The sequence below is a fragment of the Lissotriton vulgaris genome, chromosome 1_1, assembly GCF_964263255.1.
Source record: "Lissotriton vulgaris chromosome 1_1, aLisVul1.2, whole genome shotgun sequence".
NCBI classification, from domain to species: domain Eukaryota; kingdom Metazoa; phylum Chordata; class Amphibia; order Caudata; family Salamandridae; genus Lissotriton; species Lissotriton vulgaris.
The window spans coordinates 762218782-762244794 of NC_141685.1; the positions used below are offsets into that span (position 1 = coordinate 762218782).

General features: G+C 44.1%; 1 protein-coding gene across 1 annotated transcript in view; it reads left to right on the forward strand.

Moving 5' to 3' along the window:
* LOC147747782 (nmrA-like family domain-containing protein 1) overlaps nucleotides 1-26013 on the forward strand; it is an 82191-nt gene that overhangs the window by 40690 nt on the left and 15488 nt on the right. Inside the window, exon 3 of the mRNA XM_086936361.1 lies at nucleotides 22508-22763. Within this exon, the coding sequence (XP_086792487.1) occupies nucleotides 22508-22763 (256 nt within the window). The remainder of the gene's footprint in view (nucleotides 1-22507; nucleotides 22764-26013) is intronic.

The following is a 26013-nucleotide window of genomic DNA, read 5'->3' on the forward strand; positions in this document are numbered from 1 at the left end:
TAAGAATCCCATATCTAAACTTCAGATAAAGGGACTTTGCAATAGGTGGCTCTATTTCGTCTAAAAAGGATTCGAAGAGGGGTTCGTCCTTAAAAGATAAAAAATCTTGGGTTAGGGATCCAACTCTGCTTTCATGTATGAGCCTGTCACTCATGTAAGACCAAAAGGCTTGTTTTAGTATAGATTTGGAAAAAGCCGGTAAATTGTCTGGATTCTCCCACATTGAGTACAGGCCCAGAAGCGTGAACCATTTCTTAATGTGCACAAGCCACTGAATAGAGTTAAAAGAATCAAGGATCAACAATTCTTGGAGGCCATTTCTGTATTCAAGCAGTTCTGGGGTAGACCACAACCTAACCCAAAACATTAATGGTCTTATAATGGCAAAGTAATCTGTTCTTTTAAGATTCAAGTCAAGCTGGAGGGGTATTAAGGGTGTACTATTCGGGACCCTTACAATAGCTCTCATGAATTTGTTGTCCAAACCCTGAAAGCTATCTCTGGCCCACGGTCCCCAAATCTCTGCTCCGTACAACACAGCAGATTGAATTTTAAATTTAAAAAGCTCTAAGACAGGGGTTACACTCTTGCTTGTGCTAGTGTTTAGTCTACATATGATTGGTTTGACGTTGTGGGCATATGATACCTTACTTTTCTCAATTTGGGCCTTCCAACTTAGTTTGGAATCAAGTGTAACGCCCAGATAGGAAAAGTTTTCCACTGTTCCTAGTTTCTGGCCATTTAAAGTCAAAAACCCTCTATCCGGTTTGCTAGGGTTTAATGCCATACATTTCGTTTTATCAGCATTTATTTCCAGGCCCTTGGTCATACAATAACAGCTAAAGGAGTTTAAGAGTGCCTGGAGTCCTTTCTTGGTCTGGGGTATGAGAATGGTATCGTCCGCAAAGAGCAAGGCAGGCACCCTCTCTCCGTTAAGCTGCGGGGAATCATTAGTACAACCATTCAAATAATTGGGAACATCATTAACAAACAAAGAAAACAAGGTAGGGGCCAAGACACACCCTTGACGAACCCCACGTTCAATGGGGATGTTACGTGTCAGTTCGCCATTTGGACCCCACCTGATGTTTGCATAATTTCCAGCATGCAACTCTACTATTTGGGCCAAAAGACACCCTGGCAAGCCTGCCTCACTTAAGGTCCTCCAGAGCAAGTTGCGAGGGACAAGGTCAAATGCGGCTCTCAGATCTACGAAAGCTACATACAAATGACCTTTCCTAATGTGCACGTACTTCCAGATCAAACAACAGAATCTGAATATTTGATCTATAGTACTAGTCTTGCTCCTAAAGCCAGCTTGGAATTTAGAAATTATTTTTGAATCCTCCAGCCAATCATTAATCCGGAATAGTAGGTGTTTAGAATACAGTTTTTGCAAGATGTCCATTAAACTAATAGGTCTATAGTTTGAAGGTACCAATCTATTCCCCTTTTTAAAAATTAACACAACTTCCGCTGCACGCCAACTATCTGGAAAGCGACAATTTGTAGACAAAACATTAAACAAACGATTTACATAAGGAGCCCATACTTCAATGTCATGTTTGTATAGATCCCCCGGTATTTTATCAGGGCCTGGTGCTTTGCAGTTTTTTAGTTCATTAATCGCCCTTATTGTTTCCTCCAATGTGAAGTCAAGGGGTTCAATGGGAGGAGGGAACCATAGTATCTTGTTGTCATCACCGTCATAATGTTTATAAAGGGATGTGAAGTGGGTCACCCATGTCATTTCATCCAAAAACGTGTCTTTTACAGCTCTACCTGCATGCCCCTCGTTTGCCACCAGCCTCCAAAAGCCAACATTATCATTAGTCTTTGCAGCAACTAACATTTCTGACCAGATCAACTCTTCCCATAGTTTTTTCGATGTTTTTAGGGCGCACTTATATGCCTCCCTTGCAAGTTTGACTCCTTCCTTTGATTTGCTTTTAATGGCAAGCAGGAGATTTCTTTTGGCCAGCCTGCATGTATGATCATACCATAATTTTCCGTGACTCCCCACTCTTATATTTTGTTGCTTTTTCCTTGGCATTTTTGATAAGCAAGTTTTTAATTCACTGAAAAAAACATTGTGCAGTTCAATAAAATGATCAAAGTGGACAGGTAGGAAAGAATCACCAGCTATAGGTCCGAACATTTCCCCAAAAAGAGAGTACACCGATGCTAGGGCCTTACCATCAGACAAAATATGGGGCCATTTTACTGCACGCCTATTGTTATTTATGTGTATATCCTCACATATTTTGCCATTGATGGTCTCAGATGAAGGAGTAGCTAGGTTGGCAGTAATATCACTAAACATTTGCACATCAATGTAAAGTTCTAAAGGGTAGTGATCACTTTCCTCCCTACTTGCCACTTTCAAATCAATCAAATAATGCCAAAGGCTAAGGGAAACAAGTATGAAATCCAAATTACTATTGGATTTAGCAAAGGTAGGATTTTTTGACAAATCCGAAGGGAGGCGGCCGTTGCATGCTCTAAGACCATGGTCTGCAGTTAGCCTTAGCAATTGAACGGCCAAAGTGGAGCACTTAACAGAGTTTGAGGTTTCAAGCTGGGGGATTTTGTACACCTGGTCCTCGTCCTCAAAAACATCATTAATACCAGAAACAGGTTCGAAGTTGCAGTTTAGGTCGCCTCCCAGAATTACCGGGGTATCTCCAACTACCTTATTCAAAAAGAGATCCAGTATTTCCAGAGTTGGTGAGACCTTGGAATGAGCAAGTGGTCTATTGTAAACGTTAACGATGTAACATTCATTTCCATTTGGGGGTACAATTTTTAAGGCCAGAATGTCGGGTGTTCCTGTATCTATAATTTCAACCCTCATAACCAAGGTGATTTTAAGCCATATAATCAACCCCCCTGACGGTCTCCCCATATCAGACTGGACTGCCTCAGTGCCATAGGTTTTATATCCGACTCTATGCGGAACATCTATAGCCCAAGTTTCTTGCAATAAACAAAGGTCACTAGTATCAACATAATCAGCCCAATCAGGATCCTTAAGATTTTTACCAACACCAGCAATGTTCCAGGACAAAATGAGCAAACGTGGGGTTAATCTATTACTGAGACAGGTTTGGTCATCAAAAGCCGGCATAAATACCGGCTGATGATGTACACTACCTAACTGTATGTCGGCACTTTGGTTATCTGTCTCAGTGACCACATCTCTTACTATAGTATTGGTTCCCCCATCTAAACAACCCACATCCAGATCGTGACATACCTTATCAGCTGCTAGAGACCTTTCCTTGTTCTGGTGGTGAAAAGACTTATTGCACAGTGTACAGTAGGTGTCATATAACTTGGGAATGCAATCTGGCATGATCCCAAGTCAATCGACAGCATCTAAACAACTGTACCTGTTAAAGGTAGGAATACCAGACCACATATTTCGATCTGCCTGTCTAGCCAAGTTGGGTACATAGCCGTGATACTGTTTGACAGTGTTCCAATTAGGCCCATATTGAGTAGGCCTGGGTGGAGGGTAAAAAAACGATAGAGGCCTGGCCTCAATGGGTGGTGTATCACCATATGATTTCCAGTTACAAATCTGTTCAGCACTATGGGGTTCCTCAAAAGAAATGACTATACAGTCACCCATAATTGATTTGGCCATGGGTCCTACCCACGGCACCCTACGAACCATAAGGATTTTTCTTTTCATGTGGTTCGGAATGGGTTTGTTCGAATTTAGCCAATATATCACTTTATTTTTTAGGGATTGAAAGTTCTCCTCATATTGGTTTTCTAATTCAGGTACCCCTGTGAGAACAATTACAAATGGGCTTGCGTCAGGTGGCAAATCTATATACCCTCCTTTAAAGTTGTTATAAGAATGGCTAGATTGGTAATTTGGCTTGTTAGAAACATTGACAAAAGATCTATCAGTCGAGGGTTTATTACTGGCAAGGGAAGTATGAGGGTTGGCAGGTGGATTAGATGTTGGTTTCTGTGGAACGGGGGCATTGGGGATAGGAGAATGGGTAGCAGCAACATTTGGCACTTGAAGCGTTTTGCTTTGAATATGACCCTTCTGCAAAGGTTTGTTAGAGGTATTTGCAGATGACGAGGTCGACGGTATTGGATTAGGTATGGCTGGTGTTTTTGTTATTGATTTTATATTTGTGCTTTTTACTATTCCCTCTTTTTGCTGCTGTATGCTAATTGGATTTTTATTCAGAGGTATCACAGGAGCAGTAACTGGTGCTTGGATAGGCACTATGGGTGCATCAGTACAGGTAAGACTTAAGCTAGATAGTGTAATAACACTTTTTTCTACCTCAAGCAACTGATTCTCAATGCCAGTTAACCTGACTTCTAATGGCTTGAGTAGTTTCTTGAGCGTCTCCCATACCAGTTTTAAAAACTCTTCCCTTCCCCCTTCTTGTTCTACCATATTCAAAGAATTTCTCTGGCCCTCATTATCAGAGTGGTCAGCCATCATGACCGAGTTATGCTCATCTGTGCTATCGTTGATACTTTGGACATTTAAAGGCACTTGGTCAGACATATTATTGGCAATCGTTACATTGGGTGTTTGCGGGGCAACCCCTATGATATTTTGACTAACGGCTACCTTCGCCTTTTTCCTAGCATCCTCCTTTTGAAATTTGGATTTTACACAAACATATTTTTACATGCAAAACGTCATCCAACCCCTTATCAGGTGAATGCATCACTTACCTCTTTAGTAAATTTGTTCTACACATACAGCATATTTTATTACATTCATAAATTGTTGGGCAGGGCTTTAAGTGGGCCGGGTCCTGCTGGTGCTCAGCACCGGCAGTTCTTAAAAGCAGGTGCTGATACGGGTCCCTATCGGGCTCTCCATTTTGGCCCTCGCACTCAGGGTGAAAAAAAAAATCTTAACTCCGCAGCAGTAACACTGCTCAAAGCCTTTGATGCAACCTTAAAGAGACTCGTTTTAGTTACTTCGCAGTATCATCATTTCAGAACTGAAGCATTTTCAATGTTATACACAACGAAGCATATTTGTTGCTTATTTATTTTATGCAACTAACAACCATTGACAAAGCTAATAGTTCTGGCTTGTTGTAGGCATAATGTTACTGTTGTATCATATATCTGGATGGAATGACAGGAGAGGCAAAATACCAGTTGGGTGCAACACTATGCTAAGCACAGAGGGCCTTATTTACAAAGAAATAACACAGCGTGGTGTCACAAACCATTTGGCTGCGCCAGACTGCATTAATTCCGAAGCACAGGGATGCATCATATCTACAACAGTATGAATGATACCTTTGCTCTCCCCTGCGCTGGCGCACAATTAGCTGCTGTGCGCCGATGCAGGCATCCTTGCACCATGGTGCAAGGATGCCTGTGTCAGGAGGATGATTGTTTATGTGCAGGAAGGTGTCCCATCCTGCACATAAACAATCTGAAATGGCGTTGTGAAACTTCTACGTGTGTTGCATTAGCACACATAGAAGTTGCAAAACGTCATTTTTAGGTCTCGCCTACACAGCGCGCACGCGCTTCTTAGGAGGGACCTCTTGGAATTGCTCTGTACTTTCTTGGAAACTTGTGCATGTTTTGCACTATTTTCAATGAGTACTCGTGCATGCAGAGCGTTTGCCTTGCAGGAGCGAGCAGCGGCGCCATCTGTTTGCAATTATTGCGCCTGCCACTGCTCGCTCCCGCAAGGAAAATGCTGTGCATGCACAAGTACTCTTTAACTTTCGCCGCCGTGGGGTAGCACTTGTCTTTCAGCGCTTGTTTTTCCAATTCTAGCCATGGTCCTCGGAGTACGTTTGTTCAATTTCCAGCGTTGCACTGTCCCTTAAATAATTAAATGCATAAATATGTTCCCAGCCGGAGACAATATGGTACATACTCGTTGCTGCTACCAGTGCGCTGATATTCTATGTACAGTTCTCCCTAAATAAATGAAGTAATGCAGGGCTTTGACTGGAAGCGCCGGCGCTGCACACTCTCCTTGTGTGTCTACCACCGTTATTTCTGGGAGGTGGCAGAAATACCGCTCAGCTACCGATAGGTGTCTCTCCTCTGCAGTCACCTCTCACTCATTCTTGCAGTCTGGCAGCTCCCTCTATGCCCTCCTGCCTCCTGGCGCAGCCTGTTCTAATGAGGTAGGAGGGATGTGCAGAGGGATGCATGGCTCTGAAAGCCGGCTGTGCACTCTGTGTCAAAGAGTACAGGCAGGGGACCGAGCTCTGTACTACCGGGGATCTGGGGAGAGCTGGCTGTGCTGTCTCTGGCAGGGAGCCGAAGTGAGCAGCAGACTGCCCTCTGTCACTGGCCTGCGGGCGCTGCTGCCCAGGAGGATAAAGAGCAAGTTGCCCCTTGTTGCTACCGACATAAGCAGGGCGTGGGCAGCCCAGCAGGTGTCATGAAGAGCAACCATGGGCAACCAGCCCACGAGATCCGGAGACCCCGAGCCAGATAGGAGCTGCAGGTGGAGAAAGTGGTAGGCGCTTCTGGGGAAGGTAGTAAGCTGGAGGTGCTTGTTGTCTGAGTAAGTGACTTGGACCCTCTGTGTTAAAGCTTCGAGATTTTAAAGAGCAACATGTCCCCTATTAGGCTGAGGTGAATTCAGGGAGCGGAGTCCCCTTTCTGGACTCCTTTATCCTGCGCTGCTTGGGCCATGTGCACCTCTGGCCCTTTTCATCTTCGGATCCGGGGGACGGCGGGTTTTGTAATGCTTCAGTCAGGATAGGAGTGTAGGGTGTAATGTCCGGTTGAAATAGTCAGGATGGCTGCTCGGCCACTTATATTTTTTGTATTCTGGTACTTGGAGACTTGAAATGTGAGGGGAGAAACTACGAGTACAAGAATGCAAAGTGATGGATTTAAAAATCAGGCCCGGCCAGCACGAGTGACATCATGCACCCTGAACTATAGAGACGGATCTGTAAAAAGTTGTTCTGTAAGACTATTTAAATCATGCAGCCAGGATTACACTAGATTCGTCGGCTCCTGGCTTCTGAATGTCTAACGTGGCTGTAGGTAACAGGAAACAATCTGGTAACGAGTTTAATTAGACTCAGTTTGCGGCTGGTTTTGTTCAATGATCTGAATAAAGGTTATGTTTCATAAATATGTCTCGAACAGGAAACTTTGGGTTAGGAAGGGATGAGGGGTCAGCGGGTGTATTCATATCATGTTATTACCTTGGAGTAAACAAAAAAACATATTCACCTCACATCCTCTCTAAGATTTAATCATTTGCAAAGGACTAGACTGCAGATTCTGTGTGATGCCTCCAGTGAGTTTTGGGCTGTCGTAGAAGTGGCGTGTCACACCTAGAGATGGGTGAGTCGCTGAAAGTGCGAGGTAGGCTCGAGTGACGAGTCAGATGTCCGGCTCTGGCTCGGCTCTAGGTCCACTGGGACCTTTGAGCCCAAAACGAGCTGAGCATTCATGTGGTTTGCGCCTGCCACCCTCTAACCTTACATAGGAAGAATTCAAAACAAGCATTGGCATAGCCAGCCGGTCTCTCCTTTGGGACCTTATAAGTATTTAGTTATGCAGCACAATATCCTTGGTGCAACAACATCAACCTTTGCATGGCTAAACACTTATAAGATCCCAAAGGCGAGAACCATTGGCTATGCCAATGCTTGTTTAATGATTATTTATGTACACGAAGATGTCCTTCCGGCACATAAACAATCACAAGAGGTGATTTCCTCGTACTATGTGTGCTGTAGAATGTAGCACGCATAGAAAGAAGAAAGAAAATGAGGACAAATGAATACATTTCTCCTCGTTGTGCCTCCCTATGCCTCCCCTGGGGAGGCATAGCATTCAAACACATTTTCAGGTTTACAATTTCTCGTAAATCTAGAAATGTGTCAGGTTCCATGGGTGGCTCTTCGTGTCCGTGTAAATATGGAGCAGCAAAATGTGCCGCCAATGCATCACAAAAAGTGATGCACTGGCGGTGCAAGAGGCTTGTAAATACGCTCCAGAGTTTAGTGCTTTTAAGCCACGCCCCTCTTTACATTGGACAAGCCCCTTTGGGAGACCCCCCCCCCCCCCCAAGTTTGTTCATCCCACTTAAAGCCCTGTTGGGTTGCATTAGTTATCAAGGAACAACAGTGGGCTTTAGCACACCATAGCTGAATGTGCCAAACGTCACAACCCCGCACCAGTATAATATACGCCCGAGCTGAGTAGGTTGATCAGCAGGGCTCTGTGTACAGGAGGGATCTCGTAGCATCGTGGGCACTTGGGTCACCACTGCTGTCATTTCCAAACTTATCTCTGCTTTGGAACTGGCTGCAAAATGCATTAAAGCAGGAAGGATACAGCAGAACAGAGCTAGTGCAGCCTAAAGGCGAAGAGAGATCAAGTGCAGCCTAGCTCAAATAAGCAGGAGCCCTAGAGGTCTCATGTAGAGAGAGGTGTTTACCGAAGGCATCAGGGGAAGACCAGAGGGCTGCCCCACACATTTAGCAGCATGTTTCTGGGTCACCACAGCTGTATTTATGGCTCTGGTGGGTGGAGTGCACAGTAATGCCTGCAGTCTTAGGTTTGTATGGACGCTGTGCCATAAAGTGATGCAAGAACTAAACAAGGGGGAATACTAGCCATTTAAGGGCAAACTCACCCAAAGAACCCGCACCAATGCCCTGATTACAAGTACATGGCTGATTGCATTTCATGTGTAAACTGCCATCAGCATCTGAAACATGATTCCAAGTGGGTGGCATTTGTCCATTTGTTAACGTCACAAAGGCTATTTATTCATGGGGAAAATATGCTATTTCCTCACAACTCTACAACAGGGAGGATCGTACTGGCAAATAGTGTGAGATTCTGCTTGGTGAAACCTAAATATGTTCCAGTGTATGAAGGTCTGGTATGCTTACCCTGCAATGTTTCCAGGGTCCACAAATCAGAATTTAATGCTATTTGCCAAGAAGCTTCTCGCCAAGATATACCTTCCTGAACCTGTATACCAACAGCATGGGGTATATCATTTTGTACATGGGTAAACAGCAAATTAGTAAGTTGCACACAGCAAATGCTGCCTAACTTAGAATCCAATTATGGGCACAAATTCCAATTTGCACCAGAAATGGAGTTGGCGCCATTGATTCCTTTCAGCCCTCGGTGCATTGCAGAGTTTCCAGGGCAAGGGCTACTGACATGGATAGCCTTAGTGAGCCTGGAAAATGTCGTCTCGATCATGACTATCTCCAATTATGGGTGCCCAAAGGCCTGGTCTTCCCTCCTGGGCATGGCCTGCTCCATTTAGGGTCCTCCCAAAGGTCACTGACACTCATGCCTGGCTTGGCATGGCAAGGACCATGGCCAGTTTTAGGGCAGTGCGACTGGTGTGGCCGCACTGGACGCTGACCTGTAGAGGGGGGCGCTGTGACCTCAGAGGGGCGCTGTGCTTAGCAATATCTTATGATAAGTGAGAGGAGGGTCACCTTTGCGGTCAAGAGACACAAAAGTGATTGTCGCACCGGGTGCCACCAGTGCTAAAGCCGGCCCTGGCAAGGACTCTGAGTGGCTGTCACCTATTCTCAGCTTCATGCACACTTGTTCCATATTTTCCTTTTCATGGCACTTATGACTAGGCCAAACGAGTCCTCGAAGCCCAGCACACTCCTCTCCACTGCAGTGACTGAGAGGGTGACCGGGTTCTGTCCTATCGCATGTGATTTTCAGGGTTCACTTGGAACTCCTAGAGATCGGATGGCCTGCTAGACATGTTGTCATGCACCAGGACATCGATAAAAGATGGCTTCACCTGAAATTGCACTGCAGGCGGATGCCAATCACCTGAATGGTTTCCTGTATATTACTGGTGATGTGTTCTATCCTTCACACCATCTAAAATGAAAACTAAAAAGAATTGTGGGGCATATTATCAAGGACCGGTGTTAAAATTATCGCTGTTTTATCGGCAGGAAACTGACGATAAAACGGCGATAATGGGCTTGATAATACCCCCTTGTTAATTCCCATAGAAGCCCATGTTAACACCAGAACATGGGCTTCTATGGTAATTAACTAGAGCGTATTATCAAGCCCATTATCGCCGTTTTATCAGCAGTTTCCAGCCGATAAAACCACGATAATTTTAACACCGGTCCTTGATAATATGCCCCTGTGTTTTTTCCCCATAAGAATTTTCGTGGGTAGTAAATCTATTTGAACCGCTCGATGTATTCAGCAAACGATTGGGGTTTCTGTAAAATCCCTTGGGAACACACCGCATAGTTTCTGCTGCACCTGCTCATCAAGGAGCATACCCTTGTCAGTTCCATTGCACAGGACCACAACCATTGCAGATGCTGTATATTGATGACACAATGACTACAGTGGCAATTTCATGTGCAGTACAGAATAGAAAGGTGTACGAGAACTAGATAGTGTTCATAAAGTGTGTACTGTCAGCTGAGGCATCCCAGGGCACCAATTGAGATTATAAAAAACGTGTCTCCTACACTGCAAGTTTCAGAGAAGTTGTTATTGTTAATTAGCTTTTAACCCCTTCGCTGCGGCGGCAATGTCGCCGCAGCGCTAGGGGGGGGGGGCCGAGCGGCGCTCACATGCTCGTGACGGAGCCGCTCCGTCACGAGCCGCGGTTGCGCTGTGCTCATGACGGAGCGGTTCCGTCATGGCCCCGCCCACTTAATAGAACGCGCCGCGCAGGCGCAAAATCAGCGCCGCGCAGGCGCGGCGGCAGGGCCATGACGGAACCGCTCCGTCATGAGCACAGCGCAACCGCGGCTCATGGCGGAGCAGCTCCGTCATGAGCATACAAGGGGTTAAATAGTACACTGCTTGTGATTAGTATTCAGATTTGCCATTCCAAATTGTTCCATTACTTACATAAAATGATTCGGTTTTTGTGATCAAATCTAGGTGCTTATTTAAAAGCCCCTTGTGCCGCTGGTGTGTCACTTGTTTTGACGCACTGACAGTGCAGTGTTCTGTCCCATATTGTCAAGGCCAGGCAAAGCCAACCTGCGTGGCTTTTTATGGCCTTGTAAATATGGCCCCTTTTAACGCATCATTTTGCGTGAAAGGCATGTGCCATGGGTGTTGCTAAGGGTGTTCCCATGCAACACCCACGGATTTGCCGCATTCCCAGATTTACAAAATTTCGTAAACCTGGGAATGTGTCAGAATCCTACGCCTCTCCAGGGTAGGCGTAAGGAGGCACAACTAGGAGAAATTCTTTTATTTCTCGTGTTTTCTTCCTTTTCCTAAGCATGCTGCACACATAGAAAGATTAAAATGACATTAATTATTGTTTTTGTGCAGGAAAGTGTCCCTTCCTGCACAAAAACAATTATCCCCCAAATGCCTGCGTTGGCGCCTGGCAGCCAATTGTGCCCCAGCACAGGGGGAACCACAGAGATGCATCATGTTGTTGTAAATCCGGTGGATCCCTGTGCTTTTAAAATGCCGCTTGGCGGAGCAAAATGGCTTGTGGCACAGTGCTGCATCATTTTGTTGTAAATAAGGGCCTTATTTTGTGTCATTTTTTTGTAAATAAGGCAATAGGGGCTTTAGTTGTAAATAGGGTCTTATTCACTACAAAATGACACAGCGTGGCGCGGCAAGCCATTTTGCTGGGCCGAGCTGCGTCCTAAGCACAAGGATGCTCCATATTTACAACAATATGACGGATCCCTCTTCACATAAAAACAGTCCTGAACTCTGCAGGGTATACATTCTTTGCAGCAGGCCTATTAACCCTCTGCACTACGTTGTGATGAGTCAGAACTGCGACTAGACAAAACCCGATCTCTCTACAGCTGGAACATTAATCACAAGAGTGATCTTGACATTTTTATTGTTGCCTGAAAACTGTCTGACACACAAGGAACTCTGCAGCGGGTGCTTTTAAACCCATAAGATATTTCTAAACACCGCACCCTCCTACAACACTGGCATCATTGTGGGTTTACCAATATGAGATGTTTGATACCAAACATCCCTATTGTCAGTGAAACCATCTTGGAGGTGGGGAACTCCTTTACGCCCCCGTCCAGCTCATGTCTTTAAATGGCTTCCCTGGTCACTTGTACTGGAAGTAATAGGACTGTCCAGCACAGGGGCATATCTGCTCATGCAGGTATTCCGTCACATGTAATATTCAGCATATTGCCATAGGGCTGTCAGGACTGCTTCAGAGGTGACCTACGAATATTACATGCAGAGTGGGGGACCTGGTACACAGGGATATGTGACATGTCGTTTTTAGGTCTTGTCTAAGGCATTGCTTTAGCAATGCTTTGGCCGAGATATTAAGTAAGGGGTCTCAGAAATGCTCCCAAAGGTGGATTGCCTACAGTGCATGTGTGTGGGCTCGTGCACATCGCACACCATTTGGCAGCCTGTGAGCCTCTCTCCGCACTCATGCTGGTTTGCTTGCAGCCAGCATCAGACTTCAAACCTTTCAAAGGAATCCACTCGGGCGCTCCTACTAACATAAATTAACAAGTCGTTGTCACACAGCTTCACAGGAAAGACCAGCAACGCCATATGGACAGCAGGCAACCACAACATATCTTACCCACTACTCTTTTCCTACCATTTGTTTGTCACTTTCCAGCCGCTCGACTGGCTTCCAAGAAAATCAAGATTCCCAAGTGAACTGCAGTCTTATTTATTATTCCAAATTTAAAAAAGATAGATAGAAACATATCTAGGAAATCGTAATGGGAATAATTTGAATTTTAGTAACCTTTGAGCTCGTAATACCAAACGATAATTTTACTCTCAATAGTGCTAGAAGTAACACATCCTTTCTTCTCCCATTCGGTTACGCTTCCTGTCCTCTTCTGTTTCATTGTTGCCTTCTCCCCTAACTCTGCCCTCTTTGTTCTCCCGGGTTTTCTATTGAATCTCCTCCACCCATCCTATCTCTTTCTCTTATTCTTCCCCTCTACCTATTCAGATTACTTCTCTCCTTCTTTTCCCCCTCCTTATTCTGTTCTCTATCTGCATCTCAATCCATTCTCCCTTCTTTGCCCTCTCTTCACTTTCACCCCGGCCATTTTGTCCTGCCTCTTTATTCTGCCCCAACGCCCCTATTCTGTACACTGTTCTCCTACAACTACATCCCGGAACTAGGCGCAACCAAACACCAACAAAACCTCACACAGTTTCACCTGATGCGTATGTCTGAGAGTATGTACATATTGTTTCTGTGCGTCTGCGAGCCTTCACCAGTGTATGTGTATTTGAATGTGTGTATGCGTGACACTACTTTAGTCTGCACACACTGCGCCCTCACACTACTTTAGTCCACACACACTGCGCCCTCACACTACTTTAAAACACACACACTGCGCCCTCACACTACTTTAGGACACACACACTGTGGCCTCACACTACTTTAGGCCACACACACTGCGCCCTCACACACTGTACCTTCACACACTCCACCCTCACACTCTGCACTCTCATACACTCTGCACTCTCATACACCCTGCACCCTCACATACTCTGCACCCTCACACAGTCTGTACCCTCACACACAGTCTGCACCCTCACACACTCTGCACCCTCACACACTCTGCACCCTTACACACGCTGCACCCTTACACACTCTGCACCCTCACAAACAATCACAATCTACTGAATATAACATACACTCCACACAATACCACTCAGTGCCACATAATTATATGCTACATAATGACAATGCAACATACACTCCAAACAATACCACTCAGTGCCACATAATTACACGTCACACAATTACACTGCACTCAATGCAACATATACTCCAAATACCACTCATTGCCACATAATTATATGCTACAAAATTACACTGCGCTCAACGCAACATACACTTCAAATACCACTCAGTGCCACATAATTACACTGCACTCAATGCAACATACACTCCAAATACCACTCAGTGCCACATAATTACACGCCACATAATTACACTCTACTGAATGCAACACACACTCCACACAATACCACTCAGTGCCACATAATTATATGATACATAATTACACTGCACTCAATGCAACATACACTCCAAACAATACCACTCAGTGCCACATAATTACACACCACATAATTACACTGCACTCAATGCAACATACACTACAAATACCATTCAGTGCCACATAATTACACGCCACATAATTACACTGCACTCAATGCAGCATACACTACAAATACCATTCAGTGCCACATAATTACACGCCACATAATTACACTGCACTCAATGCAACATACACTCCAAACTATACCACTCAGTGCCACATAATTACATGCCACATAATTACACTCTACTGAATACAACATACACTCCAGACAATACCACTCAGTTCCACACATTTATATGCTACATATTTACACTGCGCTCAATACAACATACACTCCAAATACCACTCAGCGCCACATAATTACACGCCACATAATTACACTGCACTCAATGCGACATACACTCCAAATACCACTCAGTGCCACATAATTACACGCCACATAATTACACTGCACTCAATGCAACATACTCTCCAAATACCACTCAGTGCCACATAATTACACGACACATAATTACACTGCACTTAATGCAACATACACTTCAAATACCACTCAGTGCCACATAATTACACGCCATATAACTACACTGCACTCAATGCAACATACACTCCAAACAATACCACTCAGTGCCACATAATTACACGCCACATAATTACACTCTACTCAATGCAAAATACACTCCAAACAATACCACTCAGTGCCATATAATTACACGCCACATAATTACACTGCACTCAATGCAACATACACTCCAAATACCACTCAGTGCCACATAATTACACGCCACATAATTACACTGCACTCAATGCAACATACACTCCAAATACCACTCAGTGCCACATAATTAAATGCACCATAATTACACCACTCAATGCAACATACACTCCAAATACCACTGTGCCACATAATTACACGCCACATAATTACACTGCACTCAATGCAACATACACTCCAAATACCACTCAGTGCCACATAATTAAAAGCACCATAATTACACCACTCAATGCAACATACACTCCAAATACCACTCAGTGCCACATAATTACACGCCATGTAATTACACTGCACTCAATGCAACATGCACTCCAAACAATACCACTCAGTGCCACATAATTACATGCCACATAATTACACTCTACTCAATGCAACATACACTCCAAACAATACCACTCAGTGCCATATAATTACACGCCACATAATTACACTCCACATAATTACACTGCACTCAATGCAACATACACTCCAAATACCACTCAGTGCCACATAATTACACGCCACATAATTACACTGCACTCAATGCAACATACACTCATAGACAAAGTTGATAAAATTTATCAGGCCATCGAACTAAATCAGAATAAATACGATGAAGTTCACAGTGATATACGTAATTCCCCTCCTAACAGATCATGCATCCAAGAGGTCACTTTAGACACCATTTCTGGCAAAACTCCCACCCTCTCACTAAACACTTGGCCTATGCTTAACGTTGAAACTGTCACCGACCTCTTAAATACGATTAAATCGGGCTCACCAAATGACCCTCTACCATGCCCCATCTTAAAATTACTCAGTAAAAAAGCCTTATCTACTATTACGGATCTTTTAAGCAGCTCTTTGCAGGAAGAATGTGTGCCTCAGGATTGGAAGCATGCAATGATTCATCCACTTTTAAAAAAAGCTGATGCAGACCCTAAGGTACCCTCGAATTTTCGACCAATATCTCTCCTCCCTATTTTTGCCAAAATTCTGGAGAAACATGTCCATCGCTGTCTCTCACATTTCATAACCATACATGACCTGCTACCTCCCCATCAGTCTGGCTTCCGGGCTGGTTTCTCAACGGAGACCACCCTACTAGGTGTGACAGAGAATATCCGTTCGATGAAACAGTGGCACTGGTGCTTCTTGACCTCAGTGCCGCATTTGACACCGTGTCACATGCAGTACTAATAAAGACTCTTCACTCTTTTGGCATCTGTGGCTCTGCCTTAAATTGGATTAAATCCCTACTTGAGAACAGAACATTTCAAGTCTTTTCCCATTCTGCTTGTTCTGAAACCCACACCTTCAAGCACGGAGTTCCACAGGGCTCAATTTTAAGTCCACTACTTTTTAATTTATACATGAGCCCACTCGCAAAAATAGTTGAGGAGACCGGCTTAATAATGTTATCTTATGCTGATGATTCTCAGCTTCTTTTTTCCCTTCCACCATCAGGCAACAATAATCCCTCCACATTAAGCCTAGGATTAATGAAAATTGCAGGATGGATGCAAGAAAACCTCCTGAAATTAAACAGTGAAAAAACCGAACTCATCATTTTGGGAAAAAATAAAGAACTCTGGGGACCCCAGCATTGGCCCTCTGTAATGGGCCCTCCTCCAACTCCAACCAACCAGGCCCGGAACCTAGGCTTTGTTGTCAATGACACACTCAGTATGCACCAGCAAGCTATTAAAACATCGGCCACCTGCTTTATCATCTTGAAGTGGTTAAAGAAAATCTGTTGGATGCTACCGGATCACACTAAAAAAACTGTCATTAACGCCTTAATAACATCAAGGTTAGACTACGCTAATGCGTTATACTTGGGGGCCAACAAAGCCACAGTCCGCAAACTGCAGACTGTGCAGAATGCAGCTGCGAGACTGTTAGGTAAAATTCCTATCCACTCGCCCACCACCAAACTCATACGCGAGTTGCACTGGTTAAAAATTGAGAACAGAATCAAATTCAAATCTTTATGCTTCATGCACAAAATCTCAACAAACAAAGCCCCTAAATACCTACAAAATCTTGTACAATGTTACCTTCCATCCAGGACGCTGAGATCTGCAACAGCTAATAAATTTGTTGTTCCCAAAAAAAAACTATCGCGCATGGGAGGCAAATCCTTCGCCTACCTTGGTCCCTCCTTGTGGAATTCCATGCCACAAGCTCTGCGCTCAGAGGCTAATTACATCAAATTTAGAAAAGCCTTAAAAACCTGGCTATTCAACATCTAAGTCAGTCGTCCGATTAATCAACACTGAATCACAGCGCCGGGAAACCCTTTGTTGGGTAGCTGTTTGCGCTATACAAGATAAATAAATAAATACTCAGTGCCACATAATTACACGCCACATAATTACACTCTACTGAATGCAACATACACTCCAGACAATACCACTCAGTTCCACATAGTTATATGCTACATATTTACACTGCGCTCAACGCAACATACACTTTAAATACCACTCAGTGTCACATAATTACACTCCACATAATTACACTGCACTCAATGCGAACTACACTCCAAATACCACTCAGTGCCACATAATTACATGCCACATAATTACACTGTACTCAATGCAACATACAGTCCAAATACCACTAAGCGCCACATAATTACACTGCACTCAATGCAACATACACTCCAAATACCACTCAGTGCCACATAATTAGACGCCACATAATTACTCTGCACTCAATGCAACATACACTCCAAATACCACTCAGTGCCACATAATTACATGCCACATAATTACACTGCGCTCAATGCAACATACACTCCAAATACCACTCAGTGCCACATAATTACACTCCACATAATTACACTGCGCTCAATACAACAAACACTCCAAATACCACTCAGTGCCACATAATTACACGCCACATAATTACACTCTACTGAATGCAACAAATGCAACATACACTCCAGACAATACCACTCAGTTCCACATAATTATATGCTACATATTTACACTGCGCTCAACGCAACATACACTTCAAATACCACAGTGCCACATAATTACACGCCACATAATTACACTCTACTGAATGCAACATACACTCCAAACAATGCCACTCAGTGCCACATAATTACACGCCAAACAATTACACCCTACTGAATACAACATACACTCCACACAATACCACTCAGTGCCACATAATTATATACTACATAAGTACACTGCGCTTAACGCAACATACACTCCAAATACCACTCAGTGCCACATAAATACACACCACATAATTACACTCTACTGAATGCAACATACACTCCACACAATACCACTCAGTGCCACATAATTATATGCTACATAACTACAATGCAACATGTACGCCAAACAATACCACTCAGTTCCACATAATTACACACCACACAATTACACTCTACTGAATACAACATACACTCCTCATAATACCACTCAGTGCCACATAATTATATGCTACAAAATGACACTGCACTCAATGCAACATACACTCCAAATACCACTCAGTGCCACATACTTATATGCCCATATTTACACTGTGCTCATCGCAACATACACTCCAAATACCACTCAGTGCTACATAATTACATGCCACATAATTACACTGCACTTAATGCAACATACACTCCAAATACCACTCAGTGCCACATAATTATATGCTACATAACTACAATGCAACATGTACGCCAAACAATACCACTCAGTGCCACATAATTACACACCACACAATTACACTCTACTGAATACAACATACACTCCTCATAATACCACTCAGTGCCACATAATTATATGCTACAAAATTACACTGCACTCAATGCAACATACACTCCAAATACCACTCAGTGCCACATACTTATATGCCCATATTTACACTGTGCTCATCGCAACATACACTCCAAATACCACTCAGTGCTACATAATTACATGCCACATAATTACACTGCACTTAATACAACAAACACTCCACACAATACCACTCAGTGCCACATGATTATATGCAACATAATTACACTGCGCTGAATGCAACATACACTCCAAAAACCACTCAATGCCACATAATTACACACCACATAATTACACTGCACTCAATGCAACATACACTCCAAATACCACTCAGTGCCACATAAGTATATGCTACATATTTACACTGCACTCAACGCAACATACACTCGAAATACCACTCCATGCCACATAGTTACACACCACATAATTACACGCATCACCACAGCATCACTCAGCACCACCACAGCATCACTCAGGGGCACCACAACATCACTATGCGCTACCACAGCATCACTGAACGCCACAGCATCACTCGTCGCCACCACAACATCACTCAGCGCCACCTCAGAATCAATCTGTGCAACTATTCAACAATAAATGGTTCAAATATGTTCTCTCAATGTTTCAAGCTTTATTACAAATGTCACAAAAAGATGTTAATATTTCACTTCTGTTCTTGGATTTTCATCACAATAAAATACACTGAACATAATCTTCAAAAAAGTTATTTACAAAAGTTTAAGCTATTGCCATTATAAATTACAATAACTTTTATTTAAGTAATAATTATTTAAAAAAAATAAAAGCAATTGTTATTTGTAATATCAATACATCTAAGTCACGTAAATACAACACATATTGCATTACAAATGCTATAGGTGTAACATTTGCGAAAGTTAAAAGTATTTTCTTTGTAAATGACAAAGCTATTAATTTCGCTATTTTCAAAACCAACACATAAATAAAAAAATTGTCATTTACAATACCAATAGCTCAAACTTTCCTAATGCAAGACCTATTGCATTGTAAATACTTGTTTCACTTTTGTCTGCACCAAGTCACAATTTGCAATGCCAGTCATGCATATGCTTGGTAAGTGGTCCCTTAGAGTGGCACAATTTGTGTTGCTGCCCTTAGGGATCCTCTTTAGTACCACAAGCCCTAGGCATTGGGGTGCCATTTACTAGGGACCTACAGAGCGTGTTAAAGGTTTTGTCAATTGGTGGAAAAATTGTACATTGTTAGGGACAGAACACTGGTACTGGGGATCTGGTTAGCAGGAGCCCATTACACTTTAATCAAAGTTGCATCAAATACCAGGCCAAAAGTGTGGGGATACGGCAACAAAACCTAATTTCCTACATCACAAAATACTTTCCTGCATATGAACAATCACTACAGGCAATTTTCAGTTTCTATGTGTGCTGCAAAAACATAGAAACAGCAAAAAAAGAGGAGAAATTAATAATGTCTACACGTTGTGGCAGGTTAAGACCAGGTTTTCCCTGGCCTTATTTTTGGCACTGCCCCATATTTACGCAACCTGTGTAAATTGGGGGCAGAGTAAAAAGCAATGAATGTTGCGGCAGAACACCCACCCCAGCACCCCTTGCCTTTTCCTTTCATGCTAAGTGCTGCATTAAAAGGGGCCTTATTTGCAAGGCGATGTTAAGCCAATAGAATCTTTCACTCTGTTATCCCTCAACTATCCTTTTCAATCGAAATTAAAAGACTAACATGTTCACTTCTCAAATTCCATATTAAACTATACTAATATACTACCCTAATAACTGAATAACATATCAACTACTCAAATTACTTCATATGTTTTTTACTATACTAATTTTCAACACTAATCTTTTATGGGTTCCGAAGTGGCGTGCTACTCGCCAGAAAAGCACTTCAACACCCATTAGGGGTAACAAGTGCTTTATGAATGCAAATCTTTCTTCCCCTTTTATCCCTTTGCTAACCTTCTCACTCCAAGTAACTGACTAATATCCACCACTGAAATTACTTCATATTTCACCATATTAATTCACCACTAATCCTCTGTAGGCTTCTTGAACAGTGTGCGCCAACAAGCGCTATATAAATACAAACCTTTGTCCTCCTCTATCCTTCTGCTATCATTCCAAATCCAATTAACTGACTAACCTATCCACCACTTAAAATGTACTTGCACGTTTCACTATACTAATTCAACACTAATCCACTATGGGTCCCGGAGTAGCGTGCTACTCGCCGAAAAAGCGCTTTGCCGCCTCGTCAGGGGTAGTAAGCGCTATATAAATGCAATTACAATACAATACAATACATTAAGTGGCTTAGCGCTGCCTTGTAAACCGTGCTTGAAATGGAAAAATAGAAGTGCAGGTACTCTGCAGCAGAGTACCTGCTTGTTTCTGAGAAGTGCCGGTACTCTCCCATTAAAAGTATAGCATTTCTCTTGAAAAGTGCCGGCACTCTCCCTCCCAAAACAAAAAAGTACTGGTACTCCGTACCGGACAGTACCGGCCCATTTAAAGCACCGAGCTGGTTTTGACTGGGGACAGCGTCAAACACTGGGGCCCACATTACAGGCCAACAGACATGGGTCAAGCTCCGATCCCCTCACCTTCGGCAAAAGCACTTGGCATCACCTTAAATAGCAACCTCTCACTCGAAACGCAAGTAGGTCAGGTGGTATCCAAGTGTCTCGTCCAATTGAGAAAAATCCGGAAGGTCCGTCGCCTCCTGACCCGGGAAGCCCTGACACAGATGGTGATCGCCACTGTGATCTCTCACATAGATTATGCTAACTCGATATATGTGGGCCTCCCCCAGTTCCTTCTGAAACGTCTCCAGATGGTGCAGAATCATGCAGCCAGACTGTTTTTGAGCCAGCCCAGATGGCAATCAGCCACCCCCTTTTGAAAACACTCCTTTGGCTCCCGGTGGCCCAGCGCTGTACCTTTAAAGTCAGTTGCATGATCTTTAAAGCGCTCTACTGCAAAAGTCCTAAATTCATCACAGAACTTATCACAAAGTATGTCCCATCCCGAAGCCTACGCTCGGCTCATCAATGTCTCTTACAAACACCATCATTTAAACGCAAACGCTTGGGCGGTAGCAGATTTGGCACTCTGGCTCCTCGCCTGTGGAATGCCCTTCCCCTTGAGATCCGGCTATGCCCTGATCTCATGTCATTTAGGAAATCCCTAAAGACCTGGCTTTACCAACAAGCATACCACTAACTCCGCAGGCTTCAAACTCTGACTTCCCTCTGTCTTCTACAGCACCAGGAAACCAATCGGTGTCAGTGCGCTTTACAAACCATTGTTAACATAACATAACTGCTTGTAAATAAAGCAAAGGGCATATCGCCACCCGAACACCATACAAAGTGACGTTCTGATGACGATAAGCTCTTGTAAATATACCCCGAGGTATCGGGAGGGCTTGTCTGGATGAGGGGTCTTCTGAGCTGCAGCGTGTGTTACAACGCTCTTCCAAAGGCTAGGCTGGGCTTCACATACACCATATGGACCACTCTGACCTAATTCGTTTATGAGTTGCAGCAGCATTTTCTTGGAGAAAATGGCAGTCCAGTGATCCTAATGAAGTAAAAATAAATGTTACAAAATTCCAGTGAAAAGCTAGACTGTACACAAGCTTATCTACCCAGCTCAGGGTTGTGCAAACTTCTAATAAGAAGATGGAATATCTTGAAAACGCCCACACAAAGGGATCAGCAAGAAGTGTGTTAGTGAGTGAGTTTCACCGCACAGCTCCCAAGATAGACGTATCTGTTGGTCACTGTACTTTACCTGTCTAAGGAATTGTAATCACAGTTACAGGTTTAATTCTATTTTAACTGCAATTTTTGTATAAAACTAAGGCCTTCTTACAAACGATTTTCTTGTTTTCAGAGCGAGATTCGACGTGGGTACGCTCTGGCAGACGGGTGCAAGCGGCAGGGAGTCCAGCACGTGGTGTTCCTTGCTCAGCACCACGTGCACCGGAAGTACGGCCTCCCCGCCAGACACATGGATGCCAAAGCCAGCATCAACGACTACATGAACGAGATCTCCCTTCCCAAGACCGAGGTCATCCTGCCATATTACTTCGAGGACCTTGTCACTGCATTGAAACCGTCGGCCGGTGGACACAACACATATAAACTAGGTGAGAGACAGGAGGGAATAGAAAAAGATAATTAAGCAAACAGCTGTACTCCTGGTACCCCTTAGTGACCGCTGTGTGGATCCACGGAAAAAGCTCGCCCTTTATATCGTAATTGCAATTATATAGCGCTTACTACCGCTGACGAGGCTTCGAAGCGCTTTGACGACCTGCAGCACCATGGCCAGTACTGGACATCCAAGTGGTTCATACAATGTACCTCTAGCAAGGGCTGCAGATCCCCCGTCATCCTACCACTGGGGACACCCATACAGCTGTGCCAAGAAGGGTTGCCACCTTGCCAAAGTTCTCTAGTGGCGCCAATGGTATTTTAAAGTATTGACTGGTAAAAAATAAGCAAAATCTCCTAAAGACAGTATTTTTAGCCCTCATCTGTACATACTTTAAACAGTAAATATAAATAGAAAGCGCTTTCAAATGTGTTTTGGAGCTGCATTAGCAATCCCTGACTAATAATTAAAGTAGTTTCATAAAATTCGAGTATATCGAAAAAAAACTAACCTATATCGATAAACTCGAATGTTGTGAAACTATATACAGTAACGAGGGTAAACCTAGCCTTAACCTCTACCTCCCCCGATGTTTTGGTTGTAAAAAACAAAGGCAGAAAAGTCATGCTACAAACATACAATCGATTTACAAAAGGGGGTGGTGATGAACAGAGTGTCTGAATTGAGCAGACCACTCTTACCCAGTCCAAAGATCAGGGCTTGATCCACCACCGTTATTTATCTCACTGCCCCATCCCAGCTCAGAACATGGCTATATGCAAATCAGTCTGTCCCTGGCCCAGTGCATCATGGGAACAGGGCAGACTAAACTACCAAGCCAATTCTTTACCAGAAAGGAGACAAGCTACCGGGGACCGGTTTCTGGCATTTCAGCCTCTTTGGCCCGGCTTGCTTGAATCCTGATGGAGCAGTGAGAAAGGGACTCATGTCTGAGTATACCCTGCCACACCTATAGTGGCCAAAATCGATTTACAAAAGGGGGTGGTGATGAACAGAGTGCTGGATTGAGCAGACCACTCTTACCCAGTCCAAAGATCAGGGCTTGATCCATCACCGTTATTTATCTCACTGCCCCATCCCAGCTCAGAACATGGCTATATGCAAATCAGTCTGTCCCTGGCCCAGTGCATCATGGGAACAGGGCAGACTAAACTACCAAGCCAATTCTTTACCAGAAAGGAGACAAGCTACCGGGGACCGGTTTCTGGCATTTCAGCCTCTTCGGCCCGGCTTGCTTGAATCCTGATGGAGCAGTGAGAAAGGGACTCATGTCTGAGTATACCCTGCCACACCTATAGTGGCCAAAATCGATTTACAAAAGGGGGTGGTGATGAACAGAGTGTCTGAATTGAGCAGACCACTCTTACCCAGTCCAAAGATCAGGGCTTGATCCATCACCGTTATTTATCTCACTGCCCCATCCCAGCTCAGAACATGGCTATATGCAAATCAGTCTGTCCCTGGCCCAGTGCATCATGGGAACAGGGCAGACTAAACTACCAAGCCAATTCTTTACCAGAAAGGAGACAAGCTACCGGGGACCGGTTTCTGGCATTTCAGCCTCTTCGGCCCGGCTTGCTTGAATCCTGATGGAGCAGTGAGAAAGGGACTCATGTCTGAGTATACCCTGCCACACCTATAGTGGCCAAAATCGATTTACAAAAGGGGGTGGTGATGAACAGAGTGTCTGAATTGAGCAGACCACTCTTACCCAGTCCAAAGATCAGGGCTTGATCCATCACCGTTATTTATCTCACTGCCCCATCCCAGCTCAGAACATGGCTATATGCAAATCAGTCTGTCCCTGGCCCAGTGCATCATGGGAACAGGGCAGACTAAACTACCAAGCCAATTCTTTACCAGAAAGGAGACAAGCTACCGGGGACCGGTTTCTGGCATTGCACCATCAGGATTCAAGCAAGCCGGGCCGAAGAGGCTGAAATGCCAGAAACCGGTCCCCGGTAGCTTGTTTCCTTCCCAGTGTAAGAATTGGCTTTTGTAGTTTGGTTTGCCCTGTTCCCATCATGCACTGGGACAGGAACAGACTAATTTGCATACAGCCAGGTTCTGAAACTGGGATGGTGCAGTGAGCTAAAAAACGGTGTTGGATCTAGCCCTGATCTCTTGACTGGGTGAGAGTATTCTGTTTAATTCAGAGACTCTGTCCCTCACCACCCCTTGTTGTAAATATTTTTGTCCACCCTAAGCGTGGAAGGGTATACTCAGATGTGAGTCCCTTGCTCATTGCACCATCAGGATTCAAGCAAGCCGGGCCGAAGAGGCTGAAATGCCAGAAACCGGTCCCCGGTAGCTTGTTTCCTTCCCAGTGTAAGAATTGGCTTTTGTAGTTTGGTTTGCCCTGTTCCCATCATGCACTGGGACAGGAACAGACTAATTTGCATACAGCCAGGTTCTGAAACTGGGATGGTGCAGTGAGCTAAAAAACGGTGTTGGATCTAGCCCTGATCTCTTGACTGGGTGAGAGTATTCTGTTTAATTCAGAGACTCTGTCCCTCACCACCCCTTGTTGTAAATATTTTTGTCCACCCTAAGCGTGGAAGGGTATACTCAGATGTGAGTCCCTTGCTCATTGCATCATCAGGATTCAAGCAAGCCGGGCCGAAGAGGCTGAAATGCCAGAAACCGGTCCCCGGTAGCTTGTTTCCTTCCCAGTGTAAGAATTGGCTTTTGTAGTTTGGTTTGCCCTGTTCCCATCATGCACTGGGACAGGAACAGACTAATTTGCATACAGCCAGGTTCTGAAACTGGGATGGTGCAGTGAGCTAAAAAACGGTGTTGGATCTAGCCCTGATCTCTTGACTGGGTGAGAGTATTCTGTTTAATTCAGAGACTCTGTCCCTCACCACCCCTTGTTGTAAATATTTTTGTCCACCCTAAGCGTGGAAGGGTATACTCAGATGTGAGTCCCTTGCTCATTGCACCATCAGGATTCAAGCAAGCCGGGCCGAAGAGGCTGAAATGCCAGAAACCGGTCCCCGGTAGCTTGTTTCCTTCCCAGTGTAAGAATTGGCTTTTGTAGTTTGGTTTGCCCTGTTCCCATCATGCACTGGGACAGGAACAGACTAATTTGCATACAGCCAGGTTCTGAAACTGGGATGGTGCAGTGAGCTAAAAAACGGTGTTGGATCTAGCCCTGATCTCTTGACTGGGTGAGAGTATTCTGTTTAATTCAGAGACTCTGTCCCTCACCACCCCTTGTT